A 12,496-nucleotide genomic window follows, 5' to 3' on the forward strand; every position below is an offset into this window, starting at 1 on the left:
TGTTAGTAGTTAGACTAGATGATCTTAGAGGTCTTTTCCAATCTTAATGAATCTATGATTCTACCATGGACACAAAGTCTTCCTGAAGGCTCATAAGCCATCACAAAATGTCCCCTACAACATTTTTCTCTAAGAATACATCAAGAATGAGAATCTACACGTTTTGGTTCTTGCAATTGCTCAGTAGTGGAAGTCCCTCACTCGCTTAAACATGGATTTATTACAGACTTCATTATGATCTTATTTCACAGCTATATAATTCTGCTGCTATTAAGTTATCCCAAAGGACTTTTAAACACAACAAATGAATAAGAAAAAAATTAGGAGGATTGCCAGAATGTGCCTGGGGAGAGCATTTGTGTATTTGATTTTGATGTTTTGATGACACCTTATTCTTCTCTCTCAAAGGGTGGTTTCTAAACCAGGAGTGAGTATGTCACAGCTGCGCTGGTGAAAAGGAGAGAAAATTAAGACAAAGTTTTATCTCAAAGATGGATGTTTTCGATCTTTATAGTTTTATTCAAAAAATCTTTCCAGTTCTGTGGACCAAGCACTAGCACTGTTGATCAACTGTAGTCTGTAATCAAGCAGGGTCACCTTGATACTGCTCACACTGGGCCCAGGACAATACTAACAGACTCTGCATCCCCGACAATGGCTTCCAGTGCAAAGGCCACTATTGGTAGAATTAGAACAAATTTATGGCAAAAATTAAAACATTTATATTTTAACATCTCCAGACTTTATTAGGTGTTCTTTATACAGTCATCTGGTATGTTTAAAGAGTGAGCAATCATATAAAAGGAAATATGGTCATAACTGATTGAAGTAATAAAACCCTGAAACTAAATAACATCTCATAACTCATTACACAGCGTATATTAGATTTCATTACATCAGTATATGACTTAGTAGTAAATTCTCCTGTTGGTCATAAACCTCTAAAGTGTTGTCATCCTGAAAAATGAAATTAAAAAAGAAAAGAAGACAATGCCAGGATGCTTTGGTGGTGCTTGTACTGTTGTGGAACAGCTCCACCTGCTGTTGGGGTGAAGAAGCCTTCATGAGCCATGGGTGATGCTGGGGCATTTGGCAAGGACCTCAGAGAACCTGGTCACCAAATGTGTTGCCCACAGAAATAGCAGTGCTGAGGCCTCCTATTCCCCTCCTTTTCACTGAGGGGCACTTACTAACACTTGGCCTATTGAGTCCCAAGGGCTGCCCAAGCCACAAGTGCCTTGTGCTGTCCTTCTACGGCCTGAGCACAGCCCATAAGTCTGGTGCCTTGCCACAAGGCCTTCTGTGCCCATTTTCCTCCTCCATTTAACAGCTTATAATTACACCGAGCAACTGGTCAGCAATTGTGCTGTCTGCAACATCTGGGAGATCTTAAGGCCGATCCCAGTCCAAGCAGCACTGATGTAATTGTTTTGCTGGGTGAAGGATGATAACTCTCCCCACGTGTGTTTATACTCCTTCAAAATAATCCAATGGTTTTTTGAAGATCACTTATGTCAACATGTGCTTTATTGTGTCTTATGTGTTGTTAAAGTGCTGGGTGGAAGCAGCTGGGAGAGAAGTACCCATTCAAAGCATACCTTCTCTTGTTCTTCTCGAAACAGTCTGTTGGATCACTGCAAAGCAGAGAGGCTTTAATGACTGTTTTGGAGGAGTCCAGGCACACAGCAGATCCGTGGGGTTATATACATGGATTAAAAGCTAAACATAAAAATGAATCAAAGAAATCCCCCAAAGCTCTAGGAGTGGAGAAGGCTACTCCCCTCCTTTCCACAAAGTTTGCAACCAGTTAAGAATGAGGCTATGCAAAGCCAGGTGCTCCATACCCCAAACCTGCACTGAATCCAGCCCTAGGGAGCAGCCACAGACTTTCAGGCTCTTCAGCAGGAGCTGCTGCTCCAGCAGAAGCTGCCCTCAGGGCATGGACAGCAGATGGGCAGGTAATGGTGCTCTCTGGAGCAAGCCAGGTGAACCTGGGCTGCTACGTACAGGCTTTAAACAGATAGGAAACATCTGTCATAACTGTATGACCAGCCCTATAATGGGAATAGCAGTCGTTCCTTAAGACAGCTGTACTTCTGAATGCAATATGCTTTGTTAGATTTTCCCCAGAATTTTTTATTCTGTACTTTGCAGGAAAAAAAAAGAAAGTTAACCCCCCCCCCCCACCTATCACTGCTGTCAGTGCAGACTCAGGTTCTGATTTTACCCTTCTACAGCCCGAGTAGTGTTAGGCAGGGATGAATGCCATAATAAAGCTCCAAAATACTGATCTCACTCTGGTAACTCAGGTTCTGCAATGCACAGAGCAGGGCTGAGCCAAACCTCACCTGGCAGCAGAATACATTTTGCTTTTTATCAGAGCCACTTTCACACTCCCACAACAGTCTCATTAGCTCTAATAGGCAGGCTGGGCTCTGAACATCAGCACAGCCCTGCTTTAGCACTGATGGAAAATGAAAGGAGTTTCCTTCCATATTCTTCAGTGTGAGAGTGCAGCTGAGAATCTTTCAGGATTTGGAGAATTTTTAGCTAATTGAGGTAAACCAAACATACCTAGCTGCTTTTATGACTCTTTCAGAGCAGTATCTTTTTAAGCTAATACTCCACTGGGGAGCACAACTCGCTGACAAAAGCCCTCTGAAGTGCCTTGAAGAGATCTGAGCTCTGGGCTCTGAACTTTGCTGCTTATAAACAATCGCTTCAATCTGCGAGGCCACAGTGGGAGTATGAGGCTTCACAAGAGGACTTAGGTGTTGTAACACTGAACGCAGCAGCATTTCACTGAGTGTCTCACTATCCAGCCTCCCCGCGCAATCCAGAAAACTTAAGACACAAAGAACCAGATCCGCACAAGCCAGCAGGGAACCACTTTAGGAAACGCTGAAGAGAGCATAGCCCAGCTGTGCTGAGGTACCTCTTTCTGATCAGGTTTCAAACCCCAGATCCCTTCCCAGAGTAGGAACTGAAGCAGCACACACTCATAAAACAGCAACAGCAATTATAACACTTGCTTAGGCCTTGGGAGAGAAAGATCCAGGTCTCCTTTTACACTGCAGAGATGTGAATATCCACTCCCAGCCCCAGGCTGACTATTGGGATGTCCTCTTAAAACCCTTCTGCTTTTCATGGGAAGAAGCAGATAGGTTGGGCCAGGGGAAATGGATACTTTGGTTATGTCTGGGCACTCTGGCAACAGGACAAGGATAGCTTGGGCCCCTCTCAACTCAGTTCAGTGAAAGATACTCATGTATTTTCAGAGAAGATTGAAACCTCGGTGAGCACCATGAACTGGAAGGGAGCAAAACTAAGACACACAGGTGCACCCTCTCTAGCAGCACACAAAGCTTTTCATGAAGAAAAGGAATTGAGCCCACTGCTTGCCAGCATAAATTAGCTTTGAATTGCTAGTGAATAGAAGCTATTGATGTGGTTCTAAGAAAACCAACACTGCCAGGTAAATAGAAGAGTATGTGATGTCTGGCATCCCATGCTGTTCGATCAGCCTCTCACCTGGTCCAGCACTGAGGTCTTGAGTGAGCCAAGAACTGTTTGACACTGAAGCATGTACAAAACCAAACTAGAGGAAATCTGCACCTCTGCCATGACTTGCAGTAGAATTTCGGAAACTGAGCTTTGGGATCAGGCCTAGTTCTCCAAGGGCACATAGATACTAACCCAAACTGTTTACCACAGAGATAGTCGCCTAAGTACTTTCCAGATCTGTCCTTTGGGGCTTAGACTGGCTGGAGAAAAAGAGGCTAAGAAGTGAAGTCACTCAGGGCCCTTAAGTCAGCTGCATACCCAGAGGGCCTCCGAGTTCCATCTCTGGCCTTCCCCCAGAGCAGTGGTGCAGGTTGCATTTGCCTTCTGTGGATTGCACAGGCAGCCCTTCCCACAGCTGGAGCTCTGGTCCATGAAAGCCAACTACAAAGGTGCAACAGCATCGTGGTGAAATCTTAAAGACAATCTTTGACTTCTGCTGTCTAGAGAGAGAAAACGCTTCAAGTGGGAATGTGTTTACCATATTAATCCTAAAACAGTTCCATTATAATGACAAGCGTGATGTTTCATCAAAATTCTTATGAGATTTATATCTGCTGTAGCTCTCCTTTGGATGGAAGTTGGATGTAAAACAAGCATATGTTTCTTGTTACAGAGCTGCAAAAAACATCCATTGTTTCTGGTTGACTTATTGAAAATTTAAAGAAATGAGTCTGCCATAACAAACATGATCTCCACAAATCCAAATGCACTCTTATATTTCACTGTGTATTTAATAAAGGAACTTAAATGAAGTAAAGGTTCACTGAAAAACAATTAAATGAATTTAAGCTACAACCATCATCAAGCTGCAGGATTAACAATGTTAACTCAGATTCTCTTAATTTGATATTTAGATACGCCTAAAATGTGAATTAAACTAAGAAAAATATCTCCATTTATGGAATCTGTATAAACTTTATATCCAGAAAACTACATCAATGAAGATCAAGGTTTCAAAATCGAGTTTGGATGCTGCCAATCAAGGTGCTGCTGCCTAATATATTATGATATGGAGGTCTCTTTTTTTTTTTTTTTTTGTTTTGTTTTGTTTTGTTTTGTTTTTAACTTCTTCTCTCTCTCCAGTGGGAATCCCTCTTATTTAGGAAGTCTTTTCAGGCTTGTTCAGAGCACTGCTCCATGTGGCTTACTGCACACTATGCAGGACACAGAAGTATCAGCTTCTGTGCAAGTATTTCTATTCTTTACATCATAGGAATAAGGACTGTGAGGTCTTTTTCAAATCTAACAAACTTTAGCAACATTTGCCCCAGTACCATCTGTTGTGTCATCAGATGAATAGCAACACCTTCATCTAATATTCTTCAGAACAGATTTACTGAAATGATACAGACACAACTACTTTGCATTTCTGCAGATAGGAATCAGAACACTGCCTTGTACAGTCTTACAGAAGACTTCATGACAGTACAAGAAAGAAAACCTAGTACTACAAAACTTAATGCTGTTTCCTTCACCATCAGACTATTTTTCATCCTTGTCAATCTATCTCATTTTACTGCAGCCCATGGCTGCACAATCCTAGATCATTCACAGAACAGCACACAGCTTACACAGGAGATGTGCAGGATCCCACAGAAAGCTGCTGAGACAGGTAGGAAGTGTTACAAGGAGGTTATAGGTATTATAATCTTGTCTCTAAATTTTACAAGTTCATTCTTCTCCACCCAAACGTTTTTAATGAAGAAGTTAAGGATTCAAAAATAGGAATCACATGACCCTCCAGCTTGTCATCAATAAGATAAGGTACTTCAATACAATGCTGCTTTTACTTGACTCTGACTCTCAAAATATTAAATATGAATGTTAAGAAGTCAGTGATTTTACCTGTTATGCCAATTGGCACATGGATGCTTTGCACTCTGTTCAACCGTCAGTCTATTTTCAAATGCTCCATGTCATCAAAACCCTTTTTTCCACCCCATTTTTTAAAAAAGCTTTTGAATCACATTAACCTTAGTTCAAAAGTAGGATCAAACAGATACCATCTTTATTAATAAGTTCTCAAAAATGCATTATCAAATGATACGTTTCAATGATAAGGTTTTAAGATAGGAGATGAAAGAAACCTCACGTTCTTAATGTAATCCATTTGCAAAATTTTTACGGAATATTGGTGATATTTTCACACCATTTTGTTTCTACCATGTCAGGCGTGAAGTACTGGGATAAATATTTCACCCAGGAATAGCTGTATTCATTTAGGAGATTGTGTTGTAGAGTCTCCTTCTCTGGAGATATCCGAGACCCATCTGGACACCTACATTGTGTGATCTGCTGTAGGGAATTTGCTATTGCCTAGGGGGGTTGGACTCAATGATACCTAGAGATGCCTTCCAACCCCCACAATTCTGTGATTCTGTAATTTTACAGATGCACGCAATGAAAGGATGAAGACAAAGATCAGTTGGTGTCATGAGCAAAGTTAGAAGCCGGAATCTTGGATTAGAAGTTCAAATGGAATCTAGTGATCATACTAATACAAAGTTACAGTCATGGTCTGCTCCGTATCTGTGTACTTTTTTTTTTTTCCTTTTTTTTAAACTGCTCTATAGCTTTTAGTCTAAGGATATTTGCATTTGTCAGACAAGCACACATAGCAAAAAAGGTATCTTGTTACTATCACGTAATCACACAAGATTGTGTACTTCATACCAAAGGGTATAACAGATCTCAAATTTTGCAATTTGTGTGTAATAACACAAAACTGGCACCAAATTAACACTACCATTAAACTCAAGGCCTTCAGCCAGCAAGGGCTAGTATTTCCAGATACACCTGAATCACTTCTGTGTTTACGTAGAGCCTGAATTATACACATCTCTAATGTTAAGCCTGTTAGCACAATAGTTTCAAATATTTGATGCCACTTACTGTAAACAACATCCTCTAGGCCAAGAAAAAAAAGAAATGGGAAGTTAATTATACTGCAAAAAGCACATCAGCATAGCACTTCTATCCTTTACAAAAATATCATAAGCTGAAGTGAGACAGACATGAAGATTTATATGAAAATTATCTTTTTATGCTTGAACAACACACATAGTATAAAAAGCTAGAGAAACATTCCCTGATTTTATGGTTAAGGAACCACTTCCATTTGTCATTACTGTAATATGTACATGCTTATATCCACAGACTGTTACTTCTGCTGTCTCACGACACCAACACAACATGAAGCACTTGCCCTGTATTCTCACCTCCAGGGAGAAGAGATGAAGGAAGTAGCACCTCCTTTTTAAGTTAACAACTTAACCAGCAATTCTGGGTGTTTCCTACCTAACCCTCCAACTACAGGAAACAGCTGTACTGTGAAAGAAGTAAGAATGTAGAAGGTGGAATGAAGACTACATATTGTTAAGCTAATGTGTAATGCATATGCTCATAGGAAAGATCTGAACATTAGCTTGCTAACATTCATAAAGAAGTCTTCCCAGGAGATTTTATACTTTGACATATTTATTTTAGTTGGACGAACAGACTCAATGAACAAGCTGAAACAAGTATTCCTTCAGCTTTACATGTGCTTCCCTGAAGACTTGAACCAAACTTTAGAAATATCAGAAAGATGTGGCTATTTGCATGAAGTAGTTCAAGTTATTTCTTGTTCCATGCTTCTCTTTCAAGTCGTTCACGGATTACTTCTTTTAGGTATGGTTCAAGATAAGGCTTATCCTGACGAAAAGAAAAGAATACATTTAAACATGTTTATATTTAAAAGGAAGGTCCAGAAATGACTCAAACCATCCCTGCAGGTCACCTCTCTCATTCTTTTTCAGATTTGACTACAAAGCAATCTACAGAGTGAAAGACAGGGGGGGCTAAAAAAGAAAGAGAAAGAATCACATTACTCATTCTGGAAAGATAGACATGGTATCTGCCAAGTCTGCAAAGACAAATTCCCTAATGTAACCACTTCTAATTCCTCATGCCTCACCAGCATTATCAAATAAAATGATGCTTTTAGCTTCACCTTCAGAAATGACATTGGGTTATTTTTGTTTTTTTCCTGTTCTGCTTTTTTGACAAGTATCCAATGATCAAGATCTACTTTAATTACATCAGGTTCATGTAAAATACTATTTGCATGAAAGAAACTTATTTTCAACTTAATTTCTAAACAGCACTGCAAACAGATTCAGCAAAACAACTGACTATGTTCAGTCGTTTGCTAATTTGCTGATAAATTTGTAGTAATTTGCTAATCAAACTGCTGCTCAATCAACATATGCAAACAGATAGTCAATGCAGCATTTACCAAAATATGACCAATAACACAAGGAACAGCTTCTGCTTCTAGAGAGGAATTAAAGCTCGTGTTATCTTCCAGTACAAAGTTTAATGGGAAGATTCCTCTTTGCCTTATCTTTGGAGAAAGATGAAATGGACAGAAATACAAATCTGTGAGTTACTCCACTGCAAAGAAACACTCAAACTACAACTAAATAGGCAGATTTTGTTTGATTTGGCTCTCATATTACAGAAAGACGCTTATTCTAATACACAGTTTTCCTTTAAATTATTCTTCCTTCACATTTTCATTAATTGTATAGAAAATCTTGAGCCAAAGCTTTTATTAAGAAACTCATCAGAAGAATTTCCATGGTCACTAGAGAGTATTTCCTTATCCGACAGCTTAGAATATTTCATCTGAAGACCAGAGTTCTATAGTTTTGAGCTGTCGTTTAAGCTTTTGTCATCCTGAACAAAACATTTGAATTTCCATTGTTAAAATCCAGACTTTTAAACAGAATTCTAAAGCAATGTTATTCAAAGGTATTTTATAAGATATACACTGATTTACTCATTTTAAATAATATGTCACATACACCTCTTCATAGAGATTCGAAGTCCCTAAGACTGATTACAATCCTGTCATTAAGAGCACCTTGAGAACACACTGCACACTTACCTCTTCATATTTTACCCACTGTTCTTTTGGAAGGATCCGATGCTTCAAGCTTAAATCAAGTGCTCTCTTTATGCGAAACATTCTTTCATTGTAAAGATCCTCTGGAAGTCTCTTCAGTGCTTCTTTTACATCATCATCTTCATACAATGTATCATCTCGCATTAATCCTGTGCCAAAAATATTTTTACTGAATAGATACTCCCAAATAAGACTCAAGACCTAACAAATATGTTTCTAAACTTGGATGTAACACTTAAAATGCAAAGTTAGAAAGAAAACAGACACATCTAGGAGAAGAAAAACACTACTTCCTCAAAGAGATTAAAACTGTGAATATTGATTTTCACATACTTTTGTTCCTTTTCTCAAGAAAGAATATGGAAAATGGAGATTTGATTCAAGGTCTTTCATGAGAAATTAAGATCTGATTGTTGATTTCCGCTCTATTTTATATCCTTATATTTCAAATGGCAGTCTATGTAAGAGGTTTAAGAGCTGATCCTATCGCAGTCAGTTGATCACAGATGTGACTACTTGAGTATTTAAGAACAAATCTCTTAAACTTCACTGCTAAAAAAGCCTTGATGTCCATTGACTGTAACAAGCAATGGAAACATGAAACCAGTCGAGTTGTTTGTGTGAGTTTCTACTTCTTCCCTCCAACTGGGATTTAATTCAAGTAGGACCATCTAGTCCTCTGGAAGCCAAAACCACCACATTTTTTTTTGAATGAAGAATTCCTGAAATTCAACCAACTCTGCTTAAAATTTCAGTATGAACAACAAAGAACAAAACGTTTCTTCTGTATCATTCCAAGATTGATGCAGATTATGAGAGTACAGTTACTGACTTGAGGTCTAAGGTTTTGATCTCACATGATTTGAATTGGCAGTAGTGTCCCAATAAAACAGAATTTCTTTTAAGCAACATATTCTTGAACTCAGTTTTGCAGTTCCTTGCTAAAGCACAAGAAGGACGGCAGCTCCTTTAATCACTACATTTCAGAAAAGCAGCAAAAAACATTAAAGTCTTCAAGAATTTCAGGAAGCAGACAACACTGCACCTCTATTAGTGAGACAGTGGCAGAGGAATGAACATTGGTCATTCACTTTTTTTTTTCCTCATGTTCCAGGGGAAAGCATGTGAACTGCCTTTAAATGATTCACTCAAACTACAGTCAGTAGTAGCATGTTCAGATTCTCTTGTCGTTCAAAAACAGTTCTGCAATCTGTACTGCTGAAACAAGCTCTGTAATAACAATGGACAAATTAAGTACAATACCATCAAGGTAATCTCCTTTGCTTAAAGAAACACCACTTTTACAGTTACTTGACCACTAAACAGGCTAGAGAATAAATCCTTTTTTGGAAATTGAACACTTTGCACAAATGTCCCAGATAGACTGACTGCTATCAGCATCAATCTCTCCATTTTCAGGGATAGCATTTGGGAAGGTAATAAGGTTAGCGATGGGTGCAATCGACTTGGTGGGAAAAACAGAATCAAGCTTTCAGGACTGCTTTCCAGAAGTGTCTTCAACAGCTCCAGCTTGATTAACTGTTAAAAGGTATTTCACAGAAAAGGAGAGGAAATACAGAACAGAAGTCACTTTTTTCTAACTTTTTTTCCACAAATAAGTGTAGCAGCTAATATCGATGAGAAATAGATAGACATTTCAAAATGCCTACACTGACAAGTTACCAATCATAACCAGATTGAAGATCTTACACTTGAAAAGCTTTAAGGCCCAATGGAGTACTTACCATATTTGTTGAACCCAGCTGCATTATAATACCACTTTCGAATTCTGTCCATCAGGCGGCCACCTCCTGAAACTACAAACGACTGTCATCAGTTGGAGAGCAGCATAAAAATTCAACATTCCACACCACAACAGCATGCAAATACTTGCCAATGTCTTTCACAGCAGCAATGTGACACCACCTGAACTTACAGACCTAGGCCCCTCTGCTTTACAGTATTGAGAAAGGGATACTCAAAACATATGGAATGAGTGCTTGTTGCGTACGATATTTGGACCTGTTCCTCACAATTTAAATATCAGACTACTTTAAGACTTACGTCACTACTAACCACTCACTACCAAAGACAGCAGCAATAGTTTCAAGCTCGACAACTCTTACTTGAGCTAAAAGCAGTGTCTATCACCACGCTTTCCTAATCTCATACTCTTAAGCCTTAGGACCTGAGAAGAAACATCACTAAGGTACAGAGCAATGCCAGCATTTGAGCAGGTCACCGGAACCCGAGGCCTCCCAGAAAGGCGGCGGCTCCCAAGCTCCTTCCTATCGCTTCTGAGCCCCTCAGCCCCAGCGCTCGAAGCCCGACAGAAGCCCGAGCTGAAGGACAAGGCTGGGACAGAGGTCACGGAGAGGCGACACGGGCCAAGGACACACGGCGCCCAACGCATCCCCAACTCCCCGCCCTGGAGCCTCCCACAGCCGCGGGAAGGACGGCAGGACGAAGACAAGTTCGATGGGACGAGCCCTGCGCCGAAGCCGCCGCGATAGCGATCCCTCCCCCTTCTCACCCGTTGCCCTGGCCGCCATCTTGACCTCGGCGCGGCGCACTGCCTGCTGGGAGCGGCCTGCTGGGGACGCCGCGGCGCGGGGAGAGGCCGCCAATGGCGGCGCGGTGCTGGCGCATGCGCGTGGGCAGAAGGTCCGGTGTGGGCGGGACCCACTGAGAGGGGGCGGAGACCGGGGCAGGCCGCGGCCTATCGGGAGCGTAGCGCTGGGACTTTAAAGAGTGGAAAATAAATAAATAAAAACCCCAAAGCGTAATTACACGACTTATAGCGTAATTACACCAGTTATACCGCTACAGCGCTCCCAGCCGAGCAGCAGGCCGGAGGAGGGCCGGTGACTGCAGGCCAAACGTTTCTTCTGCAGGCTTTTCCATCCTCAAGCCAAAAAGCACTTGGCGTGAGGCAGCTCTGCTGTCCTCTCTCCTCCGTTCTTTCAGCACTTGCATAAAGTGGGTTGTTGTCTTTCTTCGCAGTGTTTCTGGAAAGTATATCTGGCACAAGCATTCAGCATTTCAAAGGAGCTGTGTTAGATGTGGCTGCGGTGTTTTTTTTTTGTTTTTTTTTTTAATATATATATATATATTCAGAAAGATTAAAGCTCAAATTTTAAGCCATCGAAAATGTGGTATGTGCTCCATGGTACCATGGTTTGTTTGTCACAAACCAGTTAGGTGCTGAGCACAGCAGAGTAAATTCACAAAAAAAACCCTCTCATATCTGCATACAAAGCCTTTTCCAGCCTTACTTCTGCGACACAAAGGGGCACTTAATGTTCCAACACCAAGCTTCTAACAAATGGAGACATTTTCATTAAATAAACATAAATCCAAATGAAAACATCTGGATTTTAATTTCCTGACCTACTTTAACTGGAAGAATAGAAGCTTCTAAACAATAAAGTATTAGCTTGCATTTGGACAATCAGCTTGCATTTCGTAATTCTGAATGAACTATGTTAATACACTGATAGTATAAAATATCTTTACTATTCCCCACAGTTCCCATTTTACTTCAATTATAATTGAGCAAGATAACTGCCAATTAACCACATACTACAGTCTCTTTTTGTGTGGTTATTTCTATACTAACGACATACAAATCACATCAGGGTGAAGCCAAACTGCTTCTCCTGTCAACAAGGCAAAGACAAAAGTGACTTAAAACAAAACTAGACACATCCCTAAAATTTTAGAAGGCGCTGGTTTTTTTTGTTTTTTTTTTTTTGTTTTTTCTTAATGTGACTTGCCTAGATTCAATTTACTGTGGTTTTTTTTTTGTTGTTGTATTTCAAGCCAAATTTCAAAGTGCAGCTTTTAGGATTTGAACTTCAGAAGCCAGCTTCAAAAAGAAAAACCTTTAGCCTGTTAAAAAAAACACCCTTTTGTATGAGGAACTTTACATACATAACAGTGTATTCCTCTCCGACATATAAAAGAGCAAATAACATTACTAGC

At 40.1% G+C, this 12,496-nt stretch overlaps 1 protein-coding gene across 1 annotated transcript; it reads right to left on the reverse strand.

The window, feature by feature from the left end:
* Positions 1–7,023: 7,023 nt before the first annotated feature.
* UQCRB (ubiquinol-cytochrome c reductase binding protein) lies at positions 7,024–11,185 on the reverse strand. Its single transcript, XM_010709153.4, has 4 exons — positions 11,046–11,185; positions 10,258–10,329; positions 8,495–8,661; positions 7,024–7,257 (listed from the first exon to the last, which is right to left on the reverse strand). The coding sequence occupies exons 1-4, from the start codon at positions 11,062–11,064 to the stop codon at positions 7,180–7,182; spliced, it is 336 nt and encodes a 111-aa protein (XP_010707455.3). The 5' UTR covers positions 11,065–11,185; the 3' UTR covers positions 7,024–7,179.
* Between the last annotated feature and the right edge of the window lie 1,311 nt (positions 11,186–12,496).

Source organism: Meleagris gallopavo, chromosome 3 (genome assembly GCF_905368555.1).
Source record: "Meleagris gallopavo chromosome 3, MGAL_WU_HG_1.1, whole genome shotgun sequence".
Taxonomy (NCBI): Eukaryota; Metazoa; Chordata; class Aves; order Galliformes; family Phasianidae; genus Meleagris; species Meleagris gallopavo.